The sequence below is a fragment of the Microcaecilia unicolor genome, chromosome 1 (genome assembly GCF_901765095.1).
Source record: "Microcaecilia unicolor chromosome 1, aMicUni1.1, whole genome shotgun sequence".
Taxonomy (NCBI): domain Eukaryota; kingdom Metazoa; phylum Chordata; class Amphibia; order Gymnophiona; family Siphonopidae; genus Microcaecilia; species Microcaecilia unicolor.
In genome coordinates, this window is record NC_044031.1 from 757,917,154 (window position 1) to 757,934,643 (window position 17,490).

Here is a 17,490-nt window from a genome sequence, read left to right on the forward strand (position 1 = left end):
AATCTCACTTTGAGTACTATGTGTAATTCTGGTTGCTGTATCCTCAAAAAAAAAAGAGAGGTCTACAAATACTCGGTGGAGTGGAATAGGTAACATACATAGTAACATAGTAGATGACGGCAGAAAAAGACCTGTACGGTCCATCCAGTCTGCCCAACAAGATAAACTCACATGTGCTACTTTTTGAGTATACCCTACCTTGATTTGTACCTGTCCTTTTTCAGGGCACAGACCGTATAAGTCTGCCCAGCACTATCCCTGCCTCCCAACCACCAGTCCCGCCTCCCACCACCGGCTCTGGCACAGACCGTATAAGTCTGCCCAGCACTATCCTCACCTCCCAACCACCCGCCCCGCCACCCACCACCGGCTCTGGCACAGACCGTATAAGTCTGCCCAGCACTATCCCCGCCTCCAAACCACCAGTCCCGCCTCCACCACCGGCTCTGGCACAGACCGTATAAGTCTGCCCAGCACTATCCTCACCTCCCAACCACCCGCCCCGCCACCCACCACCGGCTCTGGCACAGACCGTATAGTCTGCCCAGCACTATCCCCGCCTCCAAACCACCAGTCCCGCCTCCCCACACCGGCTCTGGCACAGACCGTATAAGTCTGCCCAGTCACTATCCCCACCTCCCAACCACCCGCCCCGCCACCCACCACCGCTCTGGCACAGACCGTAATAAGTCTGCCCAGCACTATCCCCGCCTCCAAACCACCAGTCTCGCCTCCCACCAACGGCTCTGGCACAGACCGTATAGTCTGCCAGCACTATCCCCACCTCCCAACCACCCGCCCCGCCACCCACCACCGGCTCTGGCACAGACCGTATAAGTCTGGCCAGCATTATCCCGCCTCCCAACCACCAGCCCCGCCTCCCACCACGTTCTTGATTGTTTACGCTTTCAAAAGTACAAAGACTACGGACATTTCATGAATTTATATGGTAAAGAGAAAATATTTTTTATTCAACGAGTAGTTAAGCTCTGGAACTCAATGCCAGAGGATGTGGTAACAGCACTTAGTGTATCTGGGTTTTAAAAAGGTTTGGACAAATTCCTAAAGGAAACGTCCATAAACTGCTATTAAGACAGATCAGGGAAAAGCTACTGCTTATCCCTGGAGTCAGTAGAATGAAACCTTGCTATTATTTGGGTTTCTGCCAGGTACTTGTGACCTGGACTGGCCACTGTTGGAAGCAGGATACTGGCCTAGATGGACCATCGGTCTGACCCAGTATGGCAAATTCCTATGTTGAACTAGTAAATGGACAAAGAGCTTCCTGTCTGAAGCCCTCCACGTAGGGGCAGAAATAAAAATCTATCTTGACATACTGGAAAGAGGAGACTCCACCATCTTTCATTGAATGCTTTGCCTAATTTGATGGAAATGGAGAAAATCTGAACCAGAACTAGGAAGCTGAATAGCTGGGACTTGTTCTGGAAAATTTGGGGACACATGTGGACTCTTTGCCTCACAGAGCAAGGAGAACTGCAATTCATTCCTAGAACTGATTATATAGGTTGTTTCCTCTGGGGTGTGTCTGGGGCACGATTAAGGGGAGCAGAGGTTAGTCAGTTCTGTGGATTAGATGTAATTTCTCTGTTTTATTTCATTGGGTTTGGTGCATATACAAAACTTTATGCACCATCCTGTCTGTACTTCATGTTTTGAAAAGTTTAATAAAATAGAAGTTATATCTCTAAAGACAAATTCAAGCCAGGAAGATCTTTGGGGACTCTATACAATATTTTCATAAAGCAATTTCCTGCTTTTTATCACGATTATGGTAAATGAGTTAACCCCCCCCCCCCCCCCCAGAAAAAGTCAGCTGATAAAGACCATCAGGCGCAGGTGATCTGCCCAGTTTCAGTCCTGATGCATAGTCACAGACTGTTAGAAGGACTCTGGAATTTTCCTCACTTCTTTGTATGCAGGGATCCTCTGTGCTTGTTCTAAGCTTCCCTACTGCCTCCTTTGGGCCATTACATACACCCACCACACTTCCTTTAAAGAAATATTTTGTGAGGTTGTCCCTACTCCTTCTGTGCTTCATACCTCCTCATCTTCTAGAACAGGGGTTGTCAATTCAACCCTTGGGACACATTCAGCCAAACTTTTTGTCAGGATGTGTACAATGAATACATATGAGACAGGTTTGCATATAATGGAGGGCAGTACAAGCAAACATATCTCACGCATATTCATTGTAAATAGCCCGAAAACCAGCTAGCTGGCTTTGTTCTGAGAACTGGGTTGAAAACCACTGTTCTAGAATATTCTTTTTGATGAAAAATGTTTGTTTCTTGTGCACTATATATACTTTTCAGATATTTAACTTATAGCTGTTGCGCAATCAAAATTTTGATATCATGATTTAATTGGTCAGTTAAAAATGTTTAATCACAATTCATTGCATTTTTAATTATGGTCCTAAACACCTCCTCCAGGAGCATCTATCCTCTTCCTGATGCCCCCCCCCCAAGAGCATTCACCCTCCTTCTGAAGCCCTCCAGAGCATCTGCCCCCCTCCAAAGATCCCCTTCAGCATCTATTGTCCTCCCAAAGACCCCCCAGAGCATTCACCCTATCCTGAAGCCCCCAGAATATTCACTCCCTTCAGAATACCACTCCAAGATTATCTACCCTGAAGCACCCCAGAGCCTCCATCCTCCTCTCAAATCCCCCAAGAGCATCCTTTCTCCTAACGTTCCTCACCAAGGGCATCCATCCCTCCCAAAGAACCCCCAAGAGCATGTACCCTCCTCTCAAAGTCCCCCTCCAGAGTATGCACCCTCCTTCTGAATCCCCCCAGAGCATTCATTCTCCTCCTAAAGCTTTCCAGAAGAATATCTCCCAAGACACCCTCCAGTACATCCATTTCCCTAAGGATCCCCCCATGAAAAAGTTTGAGAACCTACCTGAAAGATGTCTGGTGGTCTAAAGTACAGCGGGCAACAGCAATCCTCAGTTGCTGCTGCCTGTGGTGCTCTGGGTTAAAAATGGCGGCCATGAATTCTAGTGGTAATGTCATGGAACAATTAGCCTGGGGGGGGGGGCTATGGGAGGGACGGGTCAGAAGGGGGTGGATGCTCTTTGGAGTCAGGGGGAGGGTCTTTGGGAGTTTTTGGGGAGACCTTTCAGGAGGGAGATGAATGCATTTGTGGTTTGTTCAGGGAGGGAGTGAATGCTTAATACAGCCTGTGGCAGTCAGTATTTTAAAAAATGACGAGTACTACACGGCTGTATGCATTAATGCGTTTATCTTTTTAATTGCTGTTGACATTTGTGCATTAATCACGCATTAATTGCAATCACCATTAAAATTTTCAAGTTAATTGTGCGATTAATCGACAGCAATAATTGAAATGTCTCTCATATCCTCCTATCTCTCCTGTCCTCTTAGGTACATATTCAGGGCCTTTAGTCTCATTTCCTAAGGCTTCTGATTAAAAATATTCATTAATCTTTATGAGTTTATCTTGCATCATTTATGTGAATTATCAATCGTACATGCAGATTTTACAACTCTCCTCATCATGAGGAAAATCTTACTGTAAAACAGTCACAAACCTCAGACCTATCGTCACTTCTCCATGACCAACCTGTGCTACAGAATCTGGCTTGTCAGTCAATCATCACAGTGAGACACACATACATTCGACCCAGGGCCGTAGCCAGAAAACAGATTTGGGTGGGCCTAGGCAAGAAGTGGGTGGGCACCAAGTGTTTTCCCCCCTCCCCGACCAAAAAAAAATCTCAGCTGGTGGGAAAACGCTTCTTTCCACCTTGGCAGTCTGCAGCAGGCATGCGATGAAAACTGAGCACATGCAGGCAGGGTCGCCGAGAGGGGGGCGGGGAGGGGGGCAAAATTCCTTGGGTCCAGGCGTCCAAGGGTGGCCCAGCGCCAGGGTCTCTCTCTCTTGCTCCTGCTGGGATCCAAGTGATCACATCCCGACAAGAGCAAGAGAGAGAAAACTCTGGTGCTGCAGGCAAGCCCTCCCTTGGAGGCTGGGGGAGAACCCGGAGGAGCAACTCCAGCACTGCTCTTCTGGCCAGCTGAGTGGCGCCTTTTCCTCTCAGGGCGCATACTCGGTTTTGACACCGAGCATGCTCTGAGAGAAAAAGCAGCCGCAGGGGCAGGCAATTGGCAGAAGAGCAGCACTGGAAGATGTGTTCTGCTGGCGGGGCCTCAGGATCCCCGCCAGCCAATAAGGTATTTCGCAGCAGTGATCTGGAGGGGGGGCTGCAGCGAACTGGGGGGGGGGGGGGGGGGGGCAGCCCTGCTTCAGGCCCGGTGGCAGCAGCCCTGCCCCAGGCCCGGTTCAGTCTCTCGGCGGTCCTATGCACAGGTACCAGTATCGTGGAGAGTAGCGTTTTCGTTACCATCGGGGGGAAGTCTTCAGCTAGTGGAGCTTGGAATCCCCACCAGCTACCGCAAAATGTGTGCTACTGTTGGGTGGGCCTGAGCCCTAAGTGGAGCAAAAGTAGGAATGTGCTTAAAGAACACTGAATTTTACTGCACCTGGCACATGCCGTGTACACAGAGGTCCATCTCATAAGGGCCACACGATGTGCCGTCCAGCACCCTGTCCGACACCAGAACAGGGGCTTCCTTCCCTATGGGAGTGCAGAACAGCTCACAAGGTTTATCTGAAAAAAGCAATAAAATGCCATGGAGAGCAAGCAGAAGTGCGAGACTTTATAGAAGGGAGAGAGACCGCAAGACCTCTGCTAGGAAATGCAAAGGGTACAGAAAAGAAAACACACTGGAGGCAAATCGATCACTGTGGTGAGGCTCACTTGCCTTTGCACAACAGGCTCCCACAGGCCACTGTTTACAGAATTACCATCTTGGGGGAGGGGTAGAATTCTATAACCGGGTGAGTCAACTCTATAATGGAAATTAGGCACCTGCTTTCTTTTATGAAATTATAGAGTGCCAGGTATTACGGTGTCTCTGGCAAAAGGTGACTAAAATAGCAGAACCAGACAGTTGAGAATGGCCAATCATGGGGCCATAAGCAGCCTGCAAAAGTTACATGTTTGAACTTCTGTAACTTTTTTATTTTTTCACATAAAAAGATAGGCAGGGTTGCCAGGTGGAAAATTTTTTTCCAGCCCGATGGAGCCCAAAAAACAGCCCAAAACCCGCCCAAACACAAACCCCGCCCCTGACACCCCCACCCCCGCATCATCAACCCCGCCCCCGCTGTCATCAACCCCGCCCCCGCCGTCACCGGCCCCGCCTCCCACGTCATCGGCCCCGCCTCCCACGTCATCGGCCCCGCCTCCACATCATCCGCCCCGCCTCCCCGTCATCGGCCCCGCCTCCCACGTCATCGGCCCCGCCTCCCACGTCATCGGCCCCGCCTCCCACGTCACTAACCCCGCCCAAAACGTCATTAACCCCACCCAAAAACGTCACTAACCCCGCCCCCCCGCGGCCGAAAAAACCGCCCTGAAGGCCAAAAACAGCCCAAAAAACCGCAACCCGCCGCGGGCAAAAATTTCCCGCGGCGGGTCGCGGAAAACCGCCCAATTGGGCGGTAAAACCGCCCACCTGGCAACACTGAAGATAGGGTTTGGCCCGTTGTATTACAAATTCTTTACTCTTAACAGAATTCATTAAAACCTCTTTTTTTTTTGGTTTCTGGAAAGTTCAGTCACCTTTTTCCAGAGATGGTCGCATTCTGAGAAGTTCCGAGAGAAGAGGACATTTCTCTGGTAAGTGAATGCTATTTTGCTTTGTGCTTTGGGAATTTAAAGATTGGGATTTAAAGGAGGACTTGTAGGTTAGTGTTAGGCAAAATAAAAATATAAAAAGCAAATTTTATTAACTAACCTCCATAGTGTTTTCCACTCAGTTTTAAAAACTTTGCACCACAGCATTAACAGCAGGACCTAGTTTAGTCTTCCCGTCCCCCCCCCCCCACCAGGCAACTCTTCATTTATAGTCAGTTATTGTAATTAGGGTAACAAGCAAGGAGTGCTCTTACAGAGTTTTAAATACATTTCATTACCATCTAAGAAGGAAACACTAAATAAATCATACAATATATACTATATAAACTAAAAGACACTTTTATATTAGGCTAATATCCTTAATACTGCAGCAAGAGAAAAGATTACAAATTAATACTGTCAAGTACTAAGCATCATGTAAATAGGACAACAAACATACTTTGAAATGTCTATATGCAAATGCCAGGGGCCTAAGAAATAAGATGGGAGAGTTAGAATAGTAAAACATAGTAAACATAGTAGATGACGACAGAAAAAGACCTGCACGGTCCATCCAGTCTGCCCAAGAAGATAAATTCATATGTGCTACTTTTTTATTTGTACTGTCCTCTTCAGCGCACAGACCCTATAAGTCTGCCCAGCACTATCCCCACCTCCCAACCACCAGCTCTGGCACAGACTGTATAAGTCTGCCCAGCACTATCCTCGCCTCCCAACTACCAGTCCCGCCTCCCACCACCAGCTCTGGCACAGACCGTATAAGTCTGCCCAGCACTATCCCTGCCTCCCACCACCGGCTCTGGCACAGACCGTATAAGTCTGCCCAGCACTATCCCCGCCGCCCAACCACCAGCCCCGGCACAGACCATATAAGTCTGCCCAGCACTAGCCCTGCCTCCCAACCACCAGCCCCAGCACAGACCATATAAGTCTGCCCAGCACTAGCCCCGCCTCCCAACCACCAGCCCCAGCACAGACCGTATAAGTCTGCCCAGCACTATCCCCACTTCCCAACCACCAGCCCCGCCTCCCACCACCAGCTCTGGCACAGACCGTATAAGTCTGCCCAGCACTAGCCCCGCCTCCCAACCAGAATATATTGCACTAAATGAAAAATTAGATATAATAGGCATCTCTGAGACCTGGTGGAAGGAGGCTAACCAGTGGGACACTGTCATACCGGGGTACAAATGATCTCGTAGTAATAGGGTGGATCGAATTGGTGGAGGGGTAGCACTGTATGTTAAGGAGGGCCTTGAATCAAATAGATTGAAAATTCTGCAGGAAACAAAACACTTCTTGGAATCACTGTGGATTGAAATTCCATGTGTAAAGGGGAAAAGGATAGTGATAGGAGTGTACTACAGTCCGCCTGGCCAGGATGAACAGAAGGATGCGGAAATGTTAAAGGAAATTAGGGACGCAAACAAACTGGGCAATGCAATGATAATTTCAATTACCCCGATATTGACTGGGTAAATATTAATGTAAACTAAGGCTGCGTTTCTGAAGTAGGGTGTGAAAACTGTAAGGCTGTTTATAGTTAATCTGTTTTACATTCTTTAATCTGTAATTTGTCAATTTGTATTTCTTATCTTTTCGTTACCTTTTTATTCTTTAATTTATTTAAGGCTGCATTTTGATTAAAATGTGTAATCATGAGTAATCATGCAATTAATCGCACAATTCAAGATACGTTATTTATTTATTTTTGTTCCAACTGCAGCTCCTTGTGACTCTGAAGAGTTAAGAGGCCCTTTTACAAAGGCGTGGGAGGGCCTACACGAGTACAGCATGCATCAAATCGGCACTACCACCTGGCTAGTGCGTGAGCCGGGCGGTAATTCTGAATTCCTCCCCGTGACCTCCGCTCACTGGACAAATCTCTCTTGTTGTCCCCCTTCTCCTCCACTGCTAACTCCAGGCTTCGTTCCTTTTCTCTCGTGGCACCTTATGCCTGGAATAAACTTCCTGAGCCTATACGTCTAGCTCCATCTCTACCTGTTTTCAAATCTATGCTGAAAACCCACCTTTTCACTGCTGCTTTTGGCTCCTAGCCACAATTGCCCTCCCCTTGTTCCTTCCTTCCTTCTCACCCATTACTTCCCTCACCCGTAACTGTCTTGTCTGTCTGTATTATTTAGATTGTAAGCTCTTTTGAGCAGGGACTGTCTTTCTTTGTGTCAGGTGTTCAGCGCTGCGTGCGTCTGGTAGCGCTATACAAATGCTAATAATAATAATAGTGTGCCGAATCCCGCGGGTAGAAAATAATTTTCTATTTTCTTCTGTGGACCGCTTACCCGGCGGTAAACAGCAGTTGGTGTGCGCTGCATGCTTACCATACAGGTAGCGTGTGAGACCTTACTGCTAGGTGAATGGGTGGCAGAAAGTTCACTGGCCAAAAATGGGCATGCGCTGGTTTCAATTTTAGCGCACGTCTATTTCCAGCCCCTTAAAAAAGGCCCTTTTTCCTAGACGCAGTCATAAATGGCCCAGCATGCGCATAAAAGATTTGCTCGCACTACTGCAGACCACTTAGTAAAAGGACCCTTAAGTGACCTGGCCAGAGACACAAGGAGCTGCAGTGGGAACAAAAGTAAATAACATACCTTTAATCGCGATTAAAATTCGCCCCGCAGTAAACACATCGCAGAAAAAATACACTACTTTAACAATAAAAGGTGTTCACCTTTTATTAAACCATGGTCTCTGCATTTAAATTCTCTTCCCAAAGATGTGCTTTACAGCTGTCAATGCTGTATTCATGCTTTACACATGTCAGTCTGGTGCCTGCATGGGGCTCCGAGGAAGATCTGCTCTTCAGCTGTCAGTGCTGTATTCATGCTTTACACATGCCAGTCTGGTGCCTGCATGGGGCTCCGAGGAAGATCTGCTCTTCAGCTGTCAGTGCTGTATTCATGCTTTACACATGCCAGTCTGGTGCCTGCATGGGGCTCCGAGGAAGATCTGCTCTTCAGCTGTCAGTGCTATATTCATGCCTTACACATGTCAGTCTGGTGCCTGCATGGGGCTCCGAGGAAGATCTGCTCTTCAGCTGTCAGTGCTGTATTCATGCTTTACACATATCAGTCTGGTGCCTGCATGGGGCTCCGAGGAAGATCTGCTCTTCAGCTGTCAGTGCTGTATTCATGCTTTACACATGTCTGGTGCCTGCATGGGGCTCTGAGGAAGATCTGCTCTTCACCTGTCAGTGCTGTATTCATGCTTTATACATATATCAGTGTGGTGCCTGAATGAGTGTCTGAGGAAGATCTGCTCTTCAGCTGTCAGTGCTGTATTCATGCTTTATACATGTCAGTCTGGTGCCTGCATGGGGCTCCAAGGAAGATCTGCTCTTCAGCTGTCAGTGCTGTATTCATGCTTTACACATATCAGTCTGTTGCCTGAATGAGTGTCTGAGGATGATCTGATCTTCAGTTACCTGTGATGTATTCATGCTTTAAATATACCAGAGTGATCAGGGGAACAGCAATACAAAGTAAGATCAGTTATCTGAGCAGTTGATTTTAAGGCCAGCAGGAAGGAGGTGCAGAAGGATAGCAGCTGCTTTTCCCTTTTCATGCCCCCCCCCCCCAACAGCCTAGCTGAGCAGAATGGTCACAGCAGCAGCACTGCCAGCAGGCTCCCTGATGTCTTGCCTGGACTCCAATCCTGTAGTCTCCCTCGGGCCAGGCCTGTACCAGGGGACCTGTCTGTGAGCTCCACACTCCTGCTTTGCTCCCTCTTCAGCCACTGAAACAGTGCCACGGTGGCACGCACCCACAGGAGTCATACCAGGGAGGTTTTGCTTTGTGGGGTCTATTCAGGTTTCTTTCTTGTTTACAATTTTTCCCTATTTTGCATTCATTTTATTTTTCTTTATTTATCGCTTTGGCTTACCATCGATGGCGACAGCTGTCATTAGGCTTCTCTTCTTGCTGGCGTTCCTTTCATGCGTCTGGCACTGGTGGTCCCGGAAGCTTGCCACTCCCTTTGGGCAGGGGGGATTCTCACAAACTGAATGTTCCACACTCATGCCCAGGCAATTTCTTCCTCCTGGCCCAGGGCTACCAAAAAGAAAGGCAGAGTGATCATTATCTGGAGACATTTATGAACCTATTCAATGACAGAGCGAAGTTTGCCTTAGAGAAAAAGCATGACTTAATCCACGTACACCCCCTCTAGTTACATTCTTTTGCTTAAGGAATGCAGGTGGAAGGTGCTGGAATTATCTCGAGCAGGTGTGCCATATAAAGAGGGGGGGGGGGGGGGAAGGGATTCGGGCTCTGCAGGTCCAGAAATATAGCGTAACATTCACAATTTAAGACTATGAGCCTGGCTTCAAAACCTTTACCTGAACTGTGACGTGAATTTGTGCATTAAGCCAATGAGTGCAATTTAAGTTTCAATACAGTCAATCGTTTTAGAACAGATGTGCAAGGACAAGGAAAGAGAGGTTCCTGCTGTCCTGAGTCCGGAAATCATTCCGTCCTGAAAGGTGGGAGGGGGCCAGAGCCCGAGGTTGTGGGCACATTTTGAGTGCCGCCCCGCCCCCCCCCACGCTTCACCACGCCTCCTTGCCCCCCCCCCCACCGCCTCGCCCCCTCACAAACAAATACCTTTGCTGGCGGGAGTCCCCAACCCCCGCCAGCCGAAGCCTTCTTCAGCGCGGTCTCCAGCACAGCCACGTTCGCTGCCTGCCCCCTGCTCTTCTTTCTTCTTGCGCCTCCGGTGCATGCTGACGCTCAGCATCAGCGTACATAAGGAGGAGCAAGAAGAAAGAAGAGCAGGGGGCAGGCAGCAAACGCTGAGCATCAGTGTGCACAGGAGGAGCACGAAGACAGGGGGCAGGCAGCGAACGCGGCTGCGCCGGAGACCGCGCTGAAGAAGGCTCGGTTGGCAGGGGTTGGGGACCCCTGCCAGCCAAACCAGGGGCCCGGATGAAATTTGCAGCATGGCCCCCCGTAGCTACGCCCATGGTCCTGAAGCTGTTAGAGGTCTATAAATAGGTGTCCAGAGGGTGCCTGCTAGAAGCCCATTCCACAAAGCAGGGGTTCTCAACCCAGCCCTCAGGGAACACACCTAGCTAGTCAGGTTTTCAGGAAACCCACATGCATGAGATAAATTTGCATACCATGGAGATAGATCTTTAATGCCTTATCTCATGTACATTCATTATGGATTTCCTGAAAACCTGGAAGTTGGCCACAGAAGTGGAGGAACACCAACACCTATGAAAGTAGCAGGAACAATCGTGGGAGAATAGGGTGAAGAAATGGCACTCCAGGAACATGCGGGAGTCAAGAGTTCTTTATACACAGAGTTTTATTTTACAGACTCGACACGGAACCGTGTTTCAGTGACAAGCGCCTGCCTCAGGAGTCTGTGTAGAGGGATTTGATGCAGAAAGCACTGTATATCAAAGAGAAAGACTTGTGAATCACCATTACTTGCTTTCAATGCATTGGATAGTCTTTATTTACTGAGCGGATTTTAATGATTGACCCCTGACACAGACAATTATGTCAAAACATGGACTGTGTTCGGACTTTCAATAAAGAATCCAAGTTTCCTTAGTATTTACAGAGCATGTACATAAGCATGGATTTAATGAGACAAAGCCAACATGGATTTAGTCAAGGGAAACCTTGCCTCACCAACCTACTACATTTCTTTGAATGGATGAATAAATTATAAGTACAGACGTATTGCCATACTGGGACAAACCAAAGGTCCATCAAGCCCAGCATCCTGTTTACAACAGTGGCCAATCCAGGTCACAAGTACCCAATAGTAGCAACATTCCACGTAAAACTCCAAAGAAGAGCAAGATTCTAGAATTCTAAAGACTAACAAGATTCCATGCAGAATTTCAAAGTGTAGCAACATTCCACGTGGAACCCCAAAGAGTAGCATGATTCCATTCAGAATCCCTAGCACATAAGTACATAAATATTGCCATACTGGGACAGACCAAAGGTCCATCAAGCCCAGCATCCTGTTTCCAACAGTGGCCAATCCAGGTCACAAGTACCTGGCAAGATCCCAAAACAGTACAAAACATTTTATGCTGCTTATCCCAGAAATAAGCAGTGGATTTTCATCCTAATAATGGCTTATGGACTTTTCTTTTAGGAAGTTATCCAAATCTTAATAAATAAACTTAGAGGTCCCTTTACTAAGCTGTGGTAAAAGGGGCAGCCGTTTTTGCCAACTGCTGAGGCCCTTTTTACTGCAGTGGGTAAAAGAGGCAAAAAAACGAAATGGCCAAGCGGAAAGATTGCATTTACAAATGGCCAAACCGGGTGTGTGTGTGTGTGTGGGGGGGGTGGGGGTGGGGAGGACTTACCACCTCCCATTGAGGTGCCGGTAAGGGCTCCCGTACTAACTTGGTGGTAACCCCCTACAGAAATACTTTTCTAAGTATTTCCACTAGTGCCGGAAATGCCACCAGCGCCTGCATTGGACCAGCGGTAATTCCAGTTTGCCGCACGGTAAGCTCACAATGGGCTTACTGCTGCTTTGTAAAAGGGCCCCTTAACGAGGTCATGGGCACCAATTGGCCACTTAATTGGTGCCTAATTGAAATTGCGCACAGACCTCCCCTGTACGCTATTCTATGACTTGGTAACTAACGTTTCTTATGGGCATGGGAGGGGCATGGATGTTCCCAAAACTTAGGTGCCAAGTTACAGAATTTGGCTGATCCACATCTAGCTTTGGGAGCTGGACTTACATCTGTTTCTATCAGGCATAAGTCTGGCGTAGGAAGTTAGGTGCGATCTGTGCACTAAGCTGGTTTTCTATATAGCTTGGGCCCCTTTACAAAATACCAGCTGTGCACCAATCTTTTTAGCACCTAGATTTTGGCGTTGACATTTACAGACCTAAGTGTTAGGAATTCTAATATAATAAAACGCACCGTGAACGTTCTAATGAGGACAACGTTCTGAAGCTATCTGACGTCACTCCCTGGCTCTGGCTGTAGGGTTCGTGGCGTTCGTGGTGTGAAGCCACCCAGCCGTCTCTGCCCCGCCCTCGCGTCAAACGTCATGACGTCGAGGGCGGAAACAAAAACAAACAAATTCGGCAGCGCAGTGTCAGGGAAGGAGGCGGCGCTCCCGACGTCTCCAGCCTTCCCTTCGCTGTGTTCCGCCTTCTTCTGACGTCATCCTTGACGTCAGAAGAAGGCGGAACACAGCGAAGGAAAGGCTGGAGACGTTGGGAGCGCCGCCTCCTTCCCTGACGCTGCGCTGCCGGAACCGCCACGGAGGTAAATTTAAAAAGAAGAAGAAAAAAAAAATAGAAATAGGGGAGAGAGAAGAGAATGGGCAGTAAAGTTGAACAATGGGAGCGGGAGGGCAGGGGAGAAACGACAGCATGGATGCGAAGGGGGGGAGCATGGATGCGAAGGGGGGGAGAAGAGGGCGGGCCAGGCTGGGATATGGGAGAGAGAGAAGCATGGATGCGAGGGGGGGGTCATGGAAGGGAGAGAGGGGACTTGCTGGAAAAGGATGAATGGAGGCGGCAGGGGACAGAGGAGAATGGATGGCCATGGATTGGGAGGGCAGGGCTCAGGGAGAGAGGGGAATTGCTGGAAAGGGATGAATGGAGGGGGCAGGGGACAGAGGAGCATGGATGGGCATGGATTGGGAGGGCAGGGCTCAGGGAGAGAGAGGAATTGCTGGATAGGGATGAATGGAGGGGACAGATGGGCATGGATGGATATGGATTGCAGGGCAGGGCTCAGGGAGAGAGGGGAATTGCTGGATAGGGATGAATGGAGGGAGCAGGTGACAGAGGAGCATGGATGGGCATGGATTGGGAGGGCAGGGCTCAGGGAGAGAGGGGAATTGCTGGAAAGGGATGAATGGAGGGGGCAGGGGACAGAGGAGCATGGATGGGCATGGATTGGGAGGGCAGGGCTCAGGGAGAGAGAGGAATTGCTGGATAGGGATGAATGGAGGGGACAGATGGGCATGGATGGATATGGATTGCAGGGCAGGGCTCAGGGAGAGAGGGAAATTGCTGGATAGGGATGAATGGAGGGGATGGATGGATATGGATTGCAGGGCAGGGCTCAGGGAGAGAGGGGAATTGCTGGATAGGGATGAATGGAGGGAGCAGGTGACAGAGGAGCATGGATGGGCATGGATTGGGAGGGCAGGGCTCAGGGAGAGAGGGGAATTGCTGGAAAGGGATGAATGGAGGGGGCAGGGGACAGAGGAGCATGGATGGGCATGGATTGGGAGGGCAGAGCTCAGGGAGAGAGAGGAATTGCTGGATAGGGATGAATGGAGGGGACAGATGGGCATGGATGGATATGGATTGCAGGGCAGGGCTCAGGGAGAGAGGGAAATTGCTGGATAGGGATGAATGGAGGGGATGGATGGATATGGATTGCAGGGCAGGGCTCAGGGAGAGAGGGGAATTGCTGGATAGGGATGAATGGAGGGGACAGGTGACAGATGGGCATGGATTGGGAGGGCAGGGCTCACACTCTCTCATATACAATGTCTTTCTGACTCTCACTCTCACACACTCTGTCTCACACTGTATCACATTCACACTCTATGTGCCACACAGTCACTCACACACTCGCTTGGTCTCATACACTCACTCTCACAGAGAATCTGTGTCTCACACACACTCTCTCTCTCGCCCACACACACACACTCTCTCTCACACTGTGTCTAACATACACACTTGCACACACTCACATTCTCACACACACACTCTCTCACAAACACACTCACACCCAGACTCACTCTCTCTCTCACACACACACACTCACACTTTCACTCTGACTCTCAAACAGTCACTCTCACATACACTCTCCCAAACATACACACTCCGAGGAAAACCTTGCTAGCGCCCGTTTCATTTGTGTCAGAAACGGGCCTTTTTTACTAGTTGTTCTATAACACACGCCAAATTGCTTAGCGCTTTAGTGCGAGGGCGGCAGGTCATAGGCGTGCCTCCGACATAAGCACATAACTTACAGAAAACTATATGATATGCACACTTCAGGGCGCCAATAGTTATGACTACCATTGACTTGGCATAACCACTGGCGCCTAAGTTCAGGTTCGCCAACACTGAGTTATGCTCATACTCTATAATGCAATCTTGGCGCCCAGATGACATTATAGTAGATTCTGGTTCATGAGGACACATCAGGACTCCTCTACGTTGTCCCAAGTAAATGAAGCTGTCAGTGTATTGTGAAAAATGAGTACAATAGAAACACAAAATCAAAGAATTTTTCATTTATTCTGGAACACAACCCATAGTAACGTAGTAGATGACGGCAGAAAAAGACCTGCACGGTCCATCCACTCTGCCCAACAAGTTATCTCTCTATATAAAACGCACCTCCAACGTTCGAATGAAGCCTCTGTTAGCCAAAAGTGAAGGGGGTGAGATCGCATTGTGTCTGCCCCGCCCACGCGTCAAACGTGATGACGTCGAGGGCGGAGCAATGACACTCATCCAATCGCAACGCTCGGCAGCGAAGCGTCAGGGAAGGAGGCGGCGCTCTCAACGTCTAGCCTTCCCTTCGCTGTGTTCCGCCTTCTTCTGACGTCAAGGATGACGTCAAAAGAAGGCGGAACACAGCGAAGGGAAACCTAGACGTCGGGAGCACCGCCTCCTTCCCTGACGCTTCGCTGCCGGAACCGCCACGGAGGTACATTTAAAAACAAGAAAAAAAAATAAAAACCATGTTGGGGGGAGCGAAGAGGGTGGCCACAAAAGAAAAACAATGGGAGCGGGAGGGCAGGGGAGAAACGACACCATGGATGCGAAGGGGGGGGGGGGGAAGAAGAGGGCGGCCCAGGCTGGGACATGGGAGAGAGAGGAGCATGGATGCAAGGGGGGGTCATGGAAGGGAGACAGGGGACTTGCTGGAAAAGGATGAATGGAGGCGGCAGGGGACAGAGGAGCATGGATGGCCATGGATTGGGAGGGCAGGACTCAGGGAGAGAGGGAAATTGCTGGATAGGGATGAATAGAGGGGACAGATGGGCATGGATGAATATGGATTGCAGGGCAGGCCTCAGGGAGACAGGGCAATTGCTGGATAGGGAAAAATGGAGGGGCCAGGTGACAGATGAGCATGGATGGGCATGGATTGGAAGGGCAGGACTCAGGGAGACGGGAATTGCTGAATAGGGATGAATGGAGGGGACAGATGGCCATGGATGGATATGGATTGCAGGGCAGGCCTCAGGCAGAGAGGGGAAATGCTGGATAGGGAAAAATGGAGGGGCCAGGTGACAGATGAGCATGGATGGGCATGGATTGGAAGGGCAGGACAGGGAGAGGGGAATTGCTGGATAGGGATGAATGGAGGGCACAGATGGGCATGGATGCATATGGATTGCAGGGCAGGCCTCAGGCAGAGAGGGGAATTGCTGGATAGGGATGAATGGAGGGGCCAGGTGAAAGAGGAGCATGGATTGGAAGGGCAGGACTCAGGGAGAGGGGAATTGCTGGATAGGGATGAATGGAGGGGACAGATGGCCATGGATGGATATGGATTGCAGGGCAGGCCTCAGGCAGAGAGGGGAAATGCTGGATAGGGAAAAATGCAGGGGTCAGGTGACAAAGGAGCATGGATGGGCATGGATTGGAAGGGCAGGACTCATGGAGAGGGGAATTGCTGGATAGGGATGAATGGAGGGGACAGATGGCCATGGATGCATATGGATTGCAGGGCAGGCCTCAGGGAGACAGCGGAATTGCTGGATAGGGATGAATGGAGGGGCCAGGTGACAGAGGAGCATGGATTGGACTCACACTTTCACTCTGACTCTCAAACACTCACTCTCACATACACTCTCCCAAACACACACACTCCGAGAAAAACCTTGCTAGCGCCCGTTTCATTTGTGTCAGAAACGGGCCTTTTTTACTAGTAATCAATAAAAGATAACTTGAAACATCTATCCTCTCTAATGACTTAAACAAGATGTTTTTAATTTTGCTTAATAGATTATATGATTTACTTTTCATTGAGGATAGAAGTCCATATTTTGGTTTTTCAACGATCTGCTTTGTATATATGGACCTGAGTATGACATTTGAGGCTGGCAAAAAAAGATTTAAAGTTGTTTTTTTGAGGGTGATAGAGGGTTAGTGACCACTGGGGGAGTCAGGGGAGGTGATCCCTGATTCCCTCCAGTGGTCATCTGGTCAGTTCGGGCACTTTTTTGTGACTTGGACCTGAAATAAAAGGGACCAAATAAAGTGGACCAAATTCTCGCCAGGGACGCCCTTCTTTTTTCCATTATTGGCTGAGGGCGCCCATCTCTTAAGCACGCCCTGGCACGCCCTTGTCCCACCTTCGCTACCCTTCCGACACGCCCCAGGGAACTTTGGCTGTCCCGGCAATGGAAAGCAGTTGGGGACGCCCAAAATCGGCTTTCGATTATGCCGATTTGGGCGCCCCCTACTACTACTACTACTTAGCATTTCTATAGCGCTGCCAGGGTTACGCAGGGTTACGCAGCGCTGTCCCTGAGAGAAGGATGCCCATCTCCCAATTTGTGTTGAAAGATGGGCGCCCTTCTCTTTCGAAAATGAGCTGAATAGGAACCTAAGCGTTGCCATACTGGGACAGACCGAAGGCCCATCAAGCCCAGTATCCTGTTTCCAACAATGCCCAATCCAGGTCACAAGCACCTGCCAAGATCCCAGAACAGTAAAACAGATTTTATGCTGCATATCCTAGACATAAGT

General features: G+C 49.3%; 1 protein-coding gene across 1 annotated transcript in view; it reads right to left on the reverse strand.

The window, feature by feature from the left end:
* LOC115459907 (A disintegrin and metalloproteinase with thrombospondin motifs 17-like) overlaps nucleotides 1–17,490 on the reverse strand; it is a 393,810-nt gene that overhangs the window by 92,535 nt on the left and 283,785 nt on the right. The window contains exons 14-15 of the mRNA XM_030189734.1: nucleotides 9,649–9,815; nucleotides 4,529–4,656 (exon numbers count right to left, since the gene is read on the reverse strand). Coding sequence (XP_030045594.1) covers nucleotides 4,529–4,656; nucleotides 9,649–9,815 — 295 coding nt within the window. The remainder of the gene's footprint in view (nucleotides 1–4,528; nucleotides 4,657–9,648; nucleotides 9,816–17,490) is intronic.